This window comes from Prionailurus bengalensis, chromosome E3, assembly GCF_016509475.1.
Source record: "Prionailurus bengalensis isolate Pbe53 chromosome E3, Fcat_Pben_1.1_paternal_pri, whole genome shotgun sequence".
NCBI lineage: Eukaryota > Metazoa > Chordata > Mammalia > Carnivora > Felidae > Prionailurus > Prionailurus bengalensis.
The window spans coordinates 31,382,739-31,398,346 of NC_057357.1; the positions used below are offsets into that span (position 1 = coordinate 31,382,739).

General features: G+C 54.2%; 1 protein-coding gene across 2 annotated transcripts in view; it reads right to left on the minus strand.

Moving 5' to 3' along the window:
- The window catches only part of SNX29 (sorting nexin 29), a 500,693-nt gene that overhangs the window by 32,931 nt on the left and 452,154 nt on the right, over positions 1–15,608 (minus strand). For both annotated transcript variants that reach the window (XM_043560511.1, XM_043560512.1), the window contains exon 20: positions 9,965–10,104. In XM_043560511.1, coding sequence (XP_043416446.1) covers positions 9,965–10,104 — 140 coding nt within the window. The remainder of the gene's footprint in view (positions 1–9,964; positions 10,105–15,608) is intronic.

A 15,608-nucleotide genomic window follows, 5' to 3' on the forward strand; every position in this document is an offset into this window, starting at 1 on the left:
GGCACGTTAGTGCTTGACCCCTGGTGTGTCCCAACAAAGCACCAGCGTGTCAGAAAACGGGTCAAAGGTTCTGCAAGCCCCAACGGCCGCCAAGTTGCTCCAGGACCAAAGGGCACACACTCTGAGGAGGGGGCCGCAGCCACTGAACTTCCAGGCAGAAGCTATGAACTGTGTCAAGTGCCCTGCATAGAATACGCTGCTCCCTTGTGCAAATCCAGGCTGGACACAGCTGCCAGGTCCAGAAGCCGGCTCCTGCAGAGAGAGGCCTGCCTGGCAAAAAGCCCGTCCCTGCCCGGAGGCGTGACAGGCAGGCTGCGGCCGGTGAAGGTGCTGCCTCCCCTGTGCTGCTCTGGATGACCTGTTCACCGCGTTCTCCCCAGCGAGGGTGACAGGGGCGCCACCGTGGTTGTGCTGAGCCACCTGCTCTGAGAGTCATCAGCCAAGGTGGCAGCGGAGGCGGCGGCCAGCTGGCTGATCTTCCTGCTCGGAGACTCAGTGCTAACTTCGCAGCTCTCGCATGCGGAGGACAGCTGCTTCAGGAGACACCCTGCCCTCGCGACCCCGCCCCAGCTTCCTTCCTCCCAGGGTCCTGCCTCCCCGTCCTGCTGATTTGCTGGCTCCACGGGACCTGCCCTGGCCCCGTCTTCTATCCTCAGCCCTCTCCTCCTCTCCTCTCCCTTTTTCTTTCCCCATCTCCGTGGTTACCAGTGCCAAGCTTGTATCAGGAGACCGGATCCCAAGCAAGGAGTGTCTCCCCATTCCTGCAAGAGAGGACTCTCCGGGGTTCCAGAGCCACGAAGCAGGGTTCCGGGACATTCTTGGCAACTGCCCAAGTCACAACTTATTCTTCAAATATTCCCAATATTCTTCATACCGTTTATTACTCTGGAGACCTAAAAAGATTTACCTCTTAAAGAAGAAACAGGAAGTTTGGAGGTATTTGCCAAGACCCGCAGCCGAGCGAGCCCTGAACAACGGATGACACCTGCACGCGTAACCGGGGACTGTTCCCCTAACAGCGCGATGCACGGATCTCCTGCCAAAGTGGACAGCATCACACAGAATTGTAGGTCAAAATCAAAGTAAGGACTTACTGCGCTTCCAAACTTATTTCTAGGAATACCATTCACATCAAGCATTTTATGCACCTAAGCCGATTAGCATTTATTTCATTTGCAAGAAGGACTCATTGTTTGCCGCAGACACAACCACAAACATGCGCCAAAGACGCGGTGGCAGCTAAAAGCAAGACTGACCGATGAGACCATGACCATTTCTCGCCTCTGAATTCCTGCCCTGGTTCCTGGAAATGTCACCCTTAACCACGTCCGTGTGTCGGGAATCTCCCTTTTGCCTCCTTGGTGTAGATTCCTTCAAACCACGAATTGTGATCGCTGCCCTTTAATTTCCACAAGAGAAAGGCAATGCTTGCCCCCATCTCTTGACGGATTTTTCTTGGGATGTGAACAGGTACGTTTCCTGAGGAGCGCCAGGAGGGCATTTCCAGCTCATGTGAAGCTCGGCACAAGCACTCCTTGGAGACGCTCATCCCTCCTTACCTGGCTCCCAGCTCACGTTCAGGACCCAAGACCAGCTTCTAAACCCAATGCCTTGTTTTCACCTTGTCTGCTCCCAAACCAGCTTCTCTTCTGTCCCCTTGACCATCATTTGCCCAGACATTTGGCCTCAAACACTTGGCATCATCTGGTTCAGGCCCATCCCCACCATTTCTCTGGGTTACCGCGAAAGCACCCCGCCACCCCCCACCGTTCCACTCTCCCCCAGCTGCCACTGTGTTCCTCCTAAAACACAGACCTGAGCCCAAAGGCCTGCATGGGCAACCCTTCCGGAGACCAGGACAGAAACTCTCTCGAGACCTGCACACTCCCAGGTCCCAGCCTTCCCGTCTCCCCTCTTGACGCCTATTGAAATTCTGCATATCAGATTGGTACAAGGGGGTGGGGTTTAGTGACATCTGTCAAAATTTTTAAATGCACCTGCCCTCTGAGCCAGACTGGCTTCTAAAGAAAGATCAATCCTCCCTACCTATCTGCCAAAATGTAGCTCTACTGCAGCATTCCTGCCAGCACTGTTTGAGGGAGAAAAATCTGGAAATCTCTTCCATCTTCCAGTAGAGCAATGGTGAAATAAATGACAAAACAGCCCCTGCAATGGATGCTGCGTGGCTTTCACAAGGAATGAGCCAGCTTTATTAAATTAAAAAGGCAAACTATGGAATGCTGTGTAGGATCCGGCTTGGACATACAAAGGATTAACAGTTTCTACAACGTTACATAAGCGGCTTCACGGCGGTCATGGGGGGTGGGGGCACAATACTCGGCAGAGTGATGTTTACTTCTCAATCTCCTCTCGTTCTGTAGTGTTTCATTTTTTTTAATACCTTAAGTTTATCACTTCCTCCAAAACGTCTGCTCCCCAGACTCTCCTTCCCCCGTGCTTCCTTTCTGCTGGTAAAAATAGTGACACACATACGTGCTTACTACGTGCAAAGGGCTGTTTGACGAGCCTGACATACGTGCGCTCGTGGAACCCGCGTGGCCCCCCGCGAGGCGGATGCTACGAATATGTCCATTGTACAGGTGAAGACTACTGAGGCCCGGGAGAGCTTCAGTGACTTGCTCAAGACCACCCGGCCTGTCCATAGCAGAGCTGGGATCCGAACCCGGCAGTGTGACACGTAACGAGGCACTCTGCAAGTTCCTAGTGAATGGATGAAAGACACATGGCCTGATGATTCAAGCCCCATACGTATGTGGGCCCCTGGTGCCAGGTCCACATCTTAGTCATCGGTTTAGTAGCCCTGCCAACCTCTCTGCTAACCCAAGAGCCTGGACACAGTTGGCGCTCAATCATGTCTGTTGACTTGAATACCGAGACTGTCCCCAGTGAGCGGACGTGGGGGCGTCGCTGCATCTGCCCGGCCTGGCAGGATGCTGGGTGCATCGTCACTTCTCCCCACCTGGACAGCCGGTCCTCAAACACAACGGGGTCCACTCACTGCTCACCTGCCCTTCTCATCACCTCCGCCAAGATGCCAACTCCTCCTGCGCACACCCTACAAAAGCCGTCCCACCTGCTCCTCTCCAATTTCATTCTCTATCCCATATCCCCAGAGTGAAGTTTTAAAAGTGCAAACCAGATCCTTATCACAGCCCTCCCCCAAGCCCTTCAGGGGCTTCCCAACTCACTGAGAATAAAGCCCAAAGTCATTGTTACGGATTTCAAGGCTCCAGATGATCTGTGATCTGGCCACCCTGCCCTTACTCTGACACACTCAGCTTGCTCCCGCCCCAGGGCCTCCGTACTTACTGTTCCCTCTAACTGCATACCCTTCCCCCAGAAATTTGCAAGATCTTTCCCTGACAGAGGCCTTTCCTGACCATCTGCTGGAAAATACCACTGTATGACTCTCTAGCCTCTGACTCTGCATGAACTTTCTTCAAAGACCTTATTATTTGGCAGTGTATGTGTTTGTCTATTTTTCCACTCCCCTACTCCATCAAAGCAGAGAGTGTTGTTGTTTTTTTTTAACCTTATTTCTGTTTTGCGCTCTACGATAAACCAGATGGGAAAGACGTCCGCTGAATGTAGGCTCCTTTGAGGGGTACTTTCCATGTGTCCAGTCAGCAGAGTTTCTGTCCTGGACGTGTCCCAGAGTCCCCCACTTTTTCTGGCGTTACAGTCACACCATCCTCCTCCTCCCTGCTCTTGTCCCTCCTCTGTGGAGCTGACCTCTCCCCATTCCCCACCAAACAGAAAGAGACGGCAGTCAGACCCTAAGTCCTGAGGGTACGAAGCCTGGGGACACGAAGGCTCTCTGAATGTTAGACAAGAGTAGCTGCTGTCCTTGTCACTTTCAAACAGAGGGACTCGTTCCCCTCTCCTTGGACTGGAGCCCTGGGATCTGGAGGGCCAGGACCCTGGGGGTGGCACTGCCTCCACGTACCCTAGCAGCAGCCCCAGAAACAGCCTGGCTGGGGGCGCCTGGGTGCCTCAGTTGGCTGAGCATCCGACTCTTGGTTTCCGCTCAGATCATGATCTCACGGTTGTGGGATTGAGCCTTGCGTCGAGATTCTCTGTCTTCCTCTCTCTCTCTGTTCCTCCCTCCCCTTCAAAAGAAATAAACTTGAGGAAAAAAAAAAAAGAAAAAGAAATAGCCAGGCTTGGCTGGAGGTGATTGGGTGGCATTTTATACTTCCTGTCTCCAGGTGACAGGGCGGTAGGTCGCCGGGGAGGAGCCTCTGGTGGTGGGCTTCCAAGGATTGGGGGTGCCTTCCCGTGGGAAGAACAATGTCCACGGGCCCAGGCCGACCTCTCGAGCACCCGGAAAGCCAGAGCTCAGCTCCTGCAGCCGCTTTCCCTGAGGCGGGCCCTGAGTTACTGTCTAGAGTGCGGGATCCCTAGTAGGGGAATGGGAACAATTCAGAATGATCTTGGGCAAATCATTTAAACTTCCTGGGCCTCCAGTATTTCACTTGTAGGGATGGATGCATATGTGGCTGGATGAAGAGACACCCAGAAATGTCCGTGGGGTTTTTAAAAATTTTTTTTTTTCAATGTTTTATTTATTTTTGAGACAGAGAGACAGAGCATGAACGGGGGAGGGGCAGAGAGAGAGGGAGACACAGAATCGGAAACAGGCTCCAGGCTCTGAGCCATCAGCCCAGAGCCTGACGCGGGGCTCGAACTCACGGACCGCGAGATCGTGACCTGGCTGAAGTCGGACGCTTAACCGACTGCGCCACCCAGGCGCCCCCGGTGGGGTTTTTATAAGGATTCCCTCCTCCTGTTTCTCACGAGCGGACATCTCAGACAAGACACTGTACTGGGCTCTCTCACGTGAGCTCACTTCACCCCCGACAGATCGGTGGTCCTGCCACTGTTCTTCCTGTTGTACACCTCACGACACGAGACACAGAGGCCAGACCCTTGCCTGAGGCCATCCTCCACCTTAGTGGGAGAGCTGGGGAACCTCAGACGCCACACTCCCCACCCTTTCTGTTTGGCTAGAGGGACCTCAGACCCATCTGCCTTTGAGGGCCTGGCAGCTGATGGAAATCAAGGAAGCCCGACTGGGTAGTTGGAAAGGTGCCAATGTGGGGCATAACCGTCCCATCAAAAGTCACTCACCTTCATGTTTTACTTTAAACACTGTCCACACCTAACCAGTCTCCCAGGTCTGGCCACACATTTGAGATCTGTCAAATCGGGTCTGCACTCCTCTGTGGCACCTGGGCCACGGTGAGGACTCTGGAGCCTGGAAGGCTCAGGCTCACCCAGAGAAGCAGTGTGAGTTAAAAGTCCCTAGGAGGGAGCTAAGTAATTTCTATCAGCAGCAACTTGCAAAATGAAAGGTCTCAGCTTGGGATTCAGGTAATCCTTTCGTGGTGAGCAGCGGGGGGCATTTTATCCCCAGGCTACACCCCTGCTCACTGGGAGAAATGGCAGCTCCTATTTTGGCAAAAAATACATTCAACAAGCTTTCGGAGCAAGTGCAGCAGCGGAGGGGGGTGGTGAGAGGGGCAAACATCGGCCACACTTTTTGCTGAAAATTCAGTTGGGAATTGGTGCTGTGACCTACATTACTCCAGCCCTCACCCCTGTAACTTTTCCCTCCCCTTCACAAACAGCCGACCGTGATGCAGTTCCCCAGGATGAATTGCTCTGCAGTAAACATTTTAATAATGCGCTAAATGCCAGCACAAGAAATCACGTGAGCCTTCACCAATGTGCGGTCCAGTTCCGCAGGATGAGTTCTTGGAATCCAAGCCTCCCTCATTAACGCACTCTCAAAAGAGCACCTGACGTCCCCGCGGCGTCTGCTAACATCTGCCACGCGTCACGTCTTGGCGCCCACCTTTCCCTGAAATGCTGGGGGGTGCAAACGACACGGGGCTCCCGAGGAGGGGGCCGGAGGGGGCTGCTCTTCCCCTGCTCACCATCTTGGGGCGGGGGGGCGGGAAGACTCCGGTCCCCACCCGACACACAGAGTTCAAAATGGGAAAGAAACGGTCTGCTTCCCGCCGCCCGGCTTTCTGATTCGGTCTGCTGCCGGCCCTGGCGGGGACGGCGGTGGGAGGCGGGGAGGTTTGGAGAACAGATCCGACCAGCCGATTCTTCAGCTCTCAGATCGGAGCAGATGGCAGATTACTTGGAGGTCGGGATGCCCCTTGCAGAACACAGAGCAATACTGACACCCGAAAGAAGAAAAACAAAGTGGAGACGTGCGTGCAAAAGCGGGTCCTGCTGGATGCTGGGCCCCACAAGCCTAAAGGCTCTAAGGAAGATTTATGAAGAAAACGGAGCAAGTTCTATGCACCGGCTTTGAGTCCCCTGCCCTCCGCCCCTCGCCCACCCCAAATCAGAGAGGGACCACCTTTCGGAAGTTTGGCAGTGGGGCAGCTCTCAGAACACGCGCGAGAGCAGCGTGCAAACCGAACGCATCTTGGGTGACACAGGGTCCGGTCTCCCATCCAGCCTGTATGGAGAGGCCGTCTGAGCGGCGGGTGAGAGGCAGGACTGCGCGCCCGAGTGTCTGCTGGGGGCCAGGCAGGAAACGCAAACGAGCGTAGGAGAAAAGCAGCCAAAGGCCAAGAGGGGAAGGGGAAGGCTCGGCTCGGCTCAGGGTCCAGGAGGCAACGGGGCGGGGGTCTCGGTGAGGGCAGGCAGCACTGCTCCGCGACACCCAAGGGTGGCGGGCCGCTGAACGGGGGCGTATGCGTCTGCCCCCCGCCGTGACACAATACCACGGACTGCGGTGGCTTACTTCAACAACAGACAATGATTTCTCACAGTTCTGGAGGCTAAGAGCCAAAGTGCTGGCAGATTTAGTTCCGGGTGAAGGCTCTCTTCCTGGCTTGCAGATGGCTGCCGCTCACGGTGTCCTCACGTGGCAGAGAGAGCGAGCGAGCGAGCAAACGCCAGCGCCTCTTCCTCTCCTCGTAAGGGCGCTAATCCCATCGTGTTGCTCTTATGACTTCCTGTCAACCTCATTACCTCCCCCAACCCCCACTTCCAAATACCATCACGCTGGGGTTAGGGCTTCCACACGTGACTTTGGGGAGGATACACATATGCAGTCCCTAACACGCGAAGACCGAGTCTCAGTTTTCCAGAGAAGCCTGATACGTGATTTGACACTGCTATTCTGAGCTTGGGGACACTTCAGTAAAAGTAAACAAAAACCAAAACTCCACTGGACTGGTCAGATAAAAGATCGGAGGTGGGGGCGGGGTGGGCTCATTCCACAGGCTCCAAGGTTTACCCCGAAACACGGGATGTGGCACCGAACACCTGGGGCTCCCCGTGCGCTGGCTGGGTAACCCTGGGGTCAGCGGGGGACCTCTCTGGGCCTCGCTCTGCTCAGCAGTTTTGAGTGGAACCTCACAAAATTGCCACTTTTATCGGCAGGTTTATAGGGTGCCACCTAATAGGTTCTCAGGAAGACTGGGAAGATGAGTTCAAGTAGGGGACCCCTGAGCCGGTGCCTGTAGTCAGCAGTCAGCACATGGAAGGGGACCAGAGGCACCTTCCTTAGTAAACACGCCTACTTCTGTTCAGTAGCTAACAGGGGCTTTTAGAATCCTGAGTCAGCATTTGAAAGAACGGAGGACGTCTGTCAAGCTTTATGAGAATAATTATCCTTTGTAGGGTTTATGCCCTTAACCAAGAGAGATTTGGGTTTTTCAAATCAGAAATTCCTCAGGGCGAGATGTGAGCTGAGCGCCAGGCACGCACAAGCAGGAGATCATCGCACGGAGACTTACCAGCAGCGACAAATCGCACTGCTGCTCACCTTCTGTCTACCCCAAAATGAACCAATCTACACACTCCAACCCGGAATCCCCACCTCACTCACAAAAGACAGACATGGGCCGGGCAGCGTCATCTGGACCCCGGGAAAGCCAAAGGGAGCAAGTGGTTTAATTCCGACCGGGGTCTAGGCTAGCATTTCCGCGGAAGTCTGGCATCAACATGGCGTCATCTGCCACAATCTCTGAGATTCTTTGTGCTTTTCTGTTCTCTGTGCTAATTAGACACAGAAGGTTTCTCCCTCAGCTCTGATGAACATAACCGCACGGCCGAGCTCCCCCAGCACACTGAGCTGCTCGATGAACATACAGTTTCCACGATCCCGCAGGCCGCTGTTTGGTAAAAGCCCAATCAGAGAAACCCGGGCTGCCCACGGCAGGCAGGAGGGACGCCAGCTGGCCTGCGAGCAGTCTCTTCTCCTCAGACTGGGGCAGGTGGCCTGGCTTCGCATCAGGGTCTTAGGACCGCCTAACTTGGTTTTCACTGGGGAATTTAGCCCAAACTCACAGGACTCAGGGACAGGTTTATTTCCAACACATATCGCAGGCCAGGCGGCTGCCTTTAAAAGAACGGGAACTCCCTTCACGAACCATTACGGCGCTTTCCAAACAGCAAGACTAAGCCCCAGCATCACCAGGGAATGAATGCAAAATGTGGTTTTCCATAGCGAGCGTTTAGAAAAAAAGATGGCTTGTGGGGCGCCTGGGTGGCTCTGTCAGTTGAGCGTCTGACTTTGGCTCAGGTTGTGGTCTCGTGGTTTGGGAGTTCGAGCCCCCGCGTCAGGCTTTCTGCTGTCAGTGGGGAGCCTGCTTTGGATCCTCTGCCCCCCTCTTTTTTCCCCTACCCCCCACTTGCACTCTCTCTCAAAAATATACCCTTAAAAAAATAAAAGAAAAAAAAGGTGCCTTTTACCAGATGCAGAATACAAATTTTGTCGTCTTACAAAAGCCCTGAAAAAATCAGGAAAACATGAGCAAGCTGCAATCGAGAGGGGCAGCTGGCCAACGTCAGCCTGGTCGGAAGTTCAAGCTGGAAATGCCGGGAGGTGGGACTCAAGGCAGACATAAACAGGGTAAGCCCAGCTGAGGTCAGAGCATCACCGTTAATGAGGACAGACCCCTGGACCTTCAGCGGACTGTTCTCGAGAGCTACGCTGAAAAGAAACACTTATTTCACCCCAGCACGTCACACAGCCCCAACCAGCGCATCTCAACTAATGGGTCCCAATCCCACTTTTGGGGATCCACAGGTTTGCCGTACAGAGTTTTACATCTTGAGTTTCCCTATGATGCTAACATTCTAGAAATGATACGATTATGTTCTATAGCATCTGAAGGCTCTAAAAAAACCAACTATTCCATCATCTCTGTTCCAGTTCTATGGTATAGCGGACTCCTCGGCGATCAAGTAGTGACATCAAGGGACGGCCACTTGCCCCAAGGTGCTGCACAGACATGTCCCCAGCAATGTGACCAGAGAAGAGTGGGGGGCATGGAGCTGGCCCCCAGATACACGGGCGCCGCACGCGGCAAAGGAAGGAGTGTGCTCCAGGCCAACACGAGCAAAGCTTCGGTTTCAAAACAACATCAGTATCTGTTGTGCTGACAGTTTTAAATTGTGATGATTCTGTAAGTGCTTGACACGTCAACAAACGTCTTTCAATTCCTGTTCACTTTTTTAAGAGATATATGAATAAGAAATGTATACCTAATTTTTTAAGTTAGCTCACACTTAAAGTTATTTTCCTATTAGTATTACTTAAGTCAGCAGCAGTGGGAGTCTGAGAATTTTCCCTTGCATCCATTACCCGCTGAAGCAACGGTGACAGGCTGATTTGGTTCTGGAAGATTCTGTGAGCTGCAGAGAAAATTACTCTCTGCTTTGATCAAAAGGTGGAAGGTAGAAAGCCACGCAGGCCTGCATTTATTTGCAAACCTCAGCTCAACAGCGCTCATCGGCTGACCCGCTGTCTTGAAGCCCTTTCGGAAGTGCATAGCGCCTCAGCTCGTGCGGCTCGGGGAACAACACCTGGGCCCCGGTGTGTCAACGATGGCCACGCACTTCACCTGCCAACCTCGGAGGAGGGGGAGGAGGAAGTGCTGGGCAGAGCGCCCATGTGAACAGTACTTACACAAAGAAGGGCATCAGCTGCACCAGGGTCTCCTTCTTGGGGCTGGCGGCAAACTCGGGGGCCACCTGGATGACCTTATTCATGACGCTGCGCAGGTAGTTCTGCAGCTGCTTCCTCCGCTCCTCCACAAACTTGGCATCCTGAGAAAACAGACACACAGGGCCGCTCAGGCGCTCACTCTTTCCTCTTCCGAAAACCACCCACAGAAGATACAGCGATCGGTCATCACCCAGACGGCTCAAGTCGACCTGAGTGACTGCCGCGAGCAAAGGGTGTATGTAAGGCTTCCCACGTGCGATCCTGTTGAATCAACAGGGAAGACGCTCGTGATATTATTACTAAGAGGGGGACAACAGATCCATGAAACCACCTACAGTGTGTTCCCATGAATAAATGAAGTCTTAGCAACTGTGCCTGTTGTTTACAGAGGACCTTCAATGTGCCCAGGCGGTGAAGGGGCCAGGGGACCTAACAATGAGCAAAGCCAGTCACTGCTGTGTTGCTGGTGGAGGTCACAGGCCAGTGTAGGACTCACAGAGAAATCCAGGCACCACACAGGTCCAAGCTGCTTCCCAGAGACAGTGTTTGATTTACCGTCATAGGAAGTTTCTAAAATATGAATCAGTCATCACTATTTAAGAAAGATTTTACTGATGGGGCACTTGGGTGGCTCAGCTGGTTCAGTGTCTGATTCCTGATTTCGGCCCAGGTCACGATCTCATGGTTTGTGAGATCAAGCCCCACGTCAGGCTCTGTGCTGACACGTGTCTGCTCGGGATTCTCTCTCCCTCTTTCTGCCCCTCTTCCAATGGCATGTGCACATTCTCTCTCTCTCCAAATAAATAAGCACACACACAAAAAAAAAAGATTAAAAAAAGAAAGAAGAAAGATTGTATTGAGAAATTCCATCTTCCCTTGAAAAACCATGACACTGGGCAGCACGGGACCATGCCAGGCTGGGGGCCGTGCAGCATGGCTCGGGAGGCAGGCACAGGGCCCCGGGTCTATGCAGTCTCTACCTTCGGTGTTCTGGGGCTCTGTCCTCTGACCCTCCACTGTCGTGTCGGCTTGGCCCTCGGCAGCGGGGCTGGTGGCCCAAGCATGCCTACCAAGAACTACAACTGGGTGACAGTCTGCCGTCCCAGGGTTGAAATGCTTAACGATATTGAAGAAAGGGGCCCCAGAGATTGTGTGGCCTGTCCTGCTCATGCAGATCTGCACCAGGGGGCTGTGGCTCATCACAAAGAAACCCTGGCCAGCGTGGGGGGCAGGAGACTCCTTCTCTGTGAGAGTGATGCCCTTCCTAGATGGAAGAACCACATGAGGTGAGTAAGGGAAGGGGGAGAGAGAGGGCAGGGGAAGGAATGAGGTCATCCAACCTCACAAGAACATGAGAAGAGAGGGGACTACTCTCATGTGACAAATGAGGAAGTGGCAGCCTAAGAGGGTCTGGGTGAATTGTGCACAAGGTCTCACGGATGGAGCATGGCCCTCAGCCCCGCCCTCTGCCCTGTGCCAGCATGGAGGTGACCTCAAAGAGGGGCTCAGTCAACAGTTAGCTGAATGAGGCCGTGCCCAGAGGCACCCGATCCCGGTATGTGCCCAGATCTCGAGAGAAGAGTCCCCACAAGGCCCTGCTAAGGACCTGAGCACGGCAGGGGGATTCTTTCAGTGCTGCCCGATTTCGCAAATGAAAACACAGGATGCCTGGCGATATCTGAGTTTCAGATAAACAACGCATAATTTTTCAGTATTCATAACTCAATATTCAATAATTCATGATTCAATAATTTTTCAGTATTCAACTCTACGCCACACAATAAAACCTTCCCGTGCAACATTTGGGAGACAGCGGAACTAAGAAATTACTGTTTATCTGAGATTCATATTTCGCCGGGCATCCTGTATTTCACCCGGCAGCCCTTCCAAGGACACGGGGTGGGAGGAAAGGTCACAGAGCTTCTGCGGCCGGCAGGCTCCCCGGATCCCTTCCGGGTCACAGCAAGGGGTTCCTGCCCAGGGCCACCCCCGCGAGCTGCCTCAGCACGGCCCTCCTCCACGAGCTGCCTCAGCACGGCCCTCCTCCAGAGGGTGAGAGCGCTAAGGGCTGCCAAAGCCACTCCGAGTCCCGGCCCAGCGCGGCCCCAGACAGGGGCTCTGGGCTCCCGTGGCCTGGTGGGAGGCACGCCAGGCCGGAGACCAGTGGCCAGTCATGGCACAAGCTGCAGCCACTTGTGCTGCGTTCCTGGTCTGATGGCCAGGTGCTGCTCTATGGCTTCCGAGTTTCGACCCATCGTTAGGCACTGAGATGCTCTTTCTGGGGAAGGGGGTTCCTGTGGCCACATAGTGCCAAATGGAGTCCATCGGGCCTAAGTTCTAAGGGGCATGAGAAGCCCACAGGCCCACCTGAGAGGCTGTCGGAGGACCACCAAGGAGCCTGTGAGCCCCAGAAGTCTCTCCGTTTTTGCAGCAGGGAATACTTAACACCCTCTCAAGCAAGAAGGGGAGATGGGGGAAGGCTCCCCACTCTGCCTATGGGGCTGGGCTGGGCAACAGGATCCTAGGGAGGTCAGAATGCTCAAAATGAAGGTGGGAGGAAGCTACCCAGGGGTGGAAAGTGTCTATTTTCCCTGGTCTCAGTGCCTCTTCTCACCAAGGTCCCAGGGGCAGGAGTGACGTGGCGGAAAGATGGTCACCCTGGAAGAATCCCAAATCCTTCCAAGAACTCATTGCTCCTGAGCTCCGGGCCCTGGAACCCTAACCAGCCCCTGAGAAAACCCGACGTGGCAGCACCAAACTTGACATGTGGGCAAGTTTTACCTGAGCCATTCAGAGCAAGCACGGGTATTTGCGGGATCTTTACTCATGCTGTGCACTGAGCTCTTTCCTTGGGCCGCATGCTCCCATCTGACGCTGGAGATGGAGGCTCAGAAAGAATAAGGCACATGCCCGAGGGCTCAGAATCGGGAGACAGATGGGCAGGGTCCCAGGTCTCCAACCAGTGCACAGTCAGAGCCACCCCCAATCCAGAAGACATTCTCCAATTTATAGCAGAGAAACCTACGGGTCCTGCAAACCACAGGCTTCCCTAAGACAGAACTCAGTTCAGAGAGATTCCACCTGGGGTCAGCTCTGGCTGAAGCCATGTATCGTGCAGAGGGAAGGAAGCCTGTCACCTCGACGCTGGTGCCCGACTGCCAACCTCTACCAGGGACATCGCTTCCCTCGGGTCTCAATCCGCTTCACGAGTCCTTGCCCGTGATTTTGGCAGAGCTCCGTGGGGCAGGGAAGAGGGCAGAACCGTTCACGAAAGACCTTTTTTTCCCGGGACTGTCCTTTCATTTTTATCTTTTTTTTTTTATTCTGGAAATTGCATAAAGCGGAGCAAACGGTACCACAAATCCCCACAACCCTTTATCTAATAAAGTCTTAGCCCTTTTCCGCGTTTGCCTCACCGTTGCTTTTGGTGAAGGTATCTTAGAGAAAATGATAGCCACCGTGATACTTCACCACTAAGGGCTTTGGTACGATTTCAGAGCTAAGCAGTCCTGCCCTCGCTGGCTGGAAGCACAGACCCAGCATGTCTGCCGGCCCGCTCTCCCTGGTCCTCTGGCCTCCGTGGGCCCCTAGAAAACCATCCAAGAGACCGACCACGGGATGATCACACCAGATGACAGTCCCTCAGGCGGGAAGCGCGACCCACACTGCCATCTACGGTCAGGTGGCTAAACCAGTGGGAGCCTCAGGCTTCCCATCCATAAAATGGTGGCAAGGATGGGCCCACCTCATTCAGGACAACCCAGGCTAAGCGCCTGGTAATCAGCATCTTCTGGAGGCTGTGACTGATGCCGATCCACCAGCAACTTCTATGTGGATGAGGTGATGACCCATGCCCCTGATGCTTTAGGCATTTCCCAAGCCATTCCCTTGGCCTGGAATACCTTGACATTTAAGTCTCTACTCTTGTGCCCCCACCACGGAGAGACCCTCCAGAATACCCCTGCTAACGATGTCCTGTTCTCTGTTCTTCAAGGTCCTCACCACTGCTTCATCATGTGCCTCTAGCTTCCCCACCTTCCTTGAACGATCTACGTCCCAGGGAGGCAGGGCCATTACCTGTCTGGTTCCCCCCAGTATCACAGAGCCCAATGCAGTGTGTGGAGATCATGAGAAGCCCCATAAGCATTCACTGCAAGATAATAGAATAAACATAGGGGATGAATTCAGGGGCGGAGAAGCAGGCCACCAGGCAGAGTGGTTGGAAAGCTGTTGCCAAGTCCAAGGAGAGAGGACAAAGACCCCAGAGGGGGAGTGGTATGGAGGAAAGGAGGCTAGCCTCCAAATGCCCTCAGGCAGGGAGAAGACAGAAGGCCGGGAGCTGGTTCTTCAGAGACTCCACTTGTCACACGGGGGCGCCCTGGAGGAGATCACTGTCCTGTCAGAGCCTGTCCCCACAGGGTCGGTCCAGTGCTTAAGGGGACAGGAAAGATTTCCATTCGTTGGTTGGGCTCCTCGGGCTGCAGTGTGAGAAGTGAAGGGAGGGGATGGAAGCCAGCTCAAGGAACCTGCCAGACTCCTCTGGGGCCCCCCTCCTGAGCCGTGGTGGCCCTGCTATTGTTTTGTGACCCTAGCGCCATTAGCAGTGCTGGGGCTCAGTCCTCGCCTCTGCCTCTGAAAAGAACACTCAGGGCTATCTTACTATGAGCATTTGCCTTCCTCCAGAAAGGTTAATTTCATTTTGAGTCTCGAGAAGACAAGGACACCGTCACATCAAGAGCAGCAATTTTAAAAACGATGGCACACTGTAAACAAGACAATAAGCCACGCTTCCTAGAGCAAACGCTCGGCCCCCCCCCCCCAGCCCCTCCACTTTCTGGCATGGTCTTCCCTGGGCTGGCCTTCTCAGCCAAATGCCCCCCCACCCCCTGAGGGGACCTGCCCTGGGACCACCCTTCCTGGGAGCTGCCTGCCAGGTGGGCAGGGGTGACTGTGCATTTCCAGAGTCCGTTTTTATTTTCATCGAAGAATGTCATGGCATTTTATAAAATGAATTGGAGGTCTGGTTCCATCAGGAGGAGTGAGCAGCTGAGGCCTTGTTGAGAAGCAGCTACTCCAGAGTCAGCTGATCTGACACTGTGTCACTGGCTGGAGAATTCCGCAACACTGATGAGACTCCCAAGGCGCCCAGCATGAAGATCCTCTGGCTAGGAGAGTCCCTCCCAGGCCCAATTCTGAGGGGACTGGCTCACCCAGCCCATTTCTTCTTCCTGGGAACAAGGAAGACAAGATTCCCAGTGTCCTTGTGGCGAGGTGGGAGCCACGGACCGGGCCTGGTGGATGCCACGTGAGGCAACCACGTCCAGGGCTTGCCACAGAAAGGCAAGCACCCTGCAACCCTCCCCCCCTCTCGTCTTCCTCTGGGAGTGCGGAGGCCACGCGGGCCAAGTGGCAGAACCACCTGCAGGAAGGAGGGCCACCAGAGCCACCCTCTCTGCACCAGGTGTGCCCTGAATGAGAGATTAACTTCGCTGCCAAAGCCACAGAGTTCCAGATTTGCGCCACGTGCCGGGAGAGGTACTCGGGCCAATTCTGCGGATTCACGCATGACACGCTCACTGGTGTTCTGGGGTATGCCTGCCTTTGT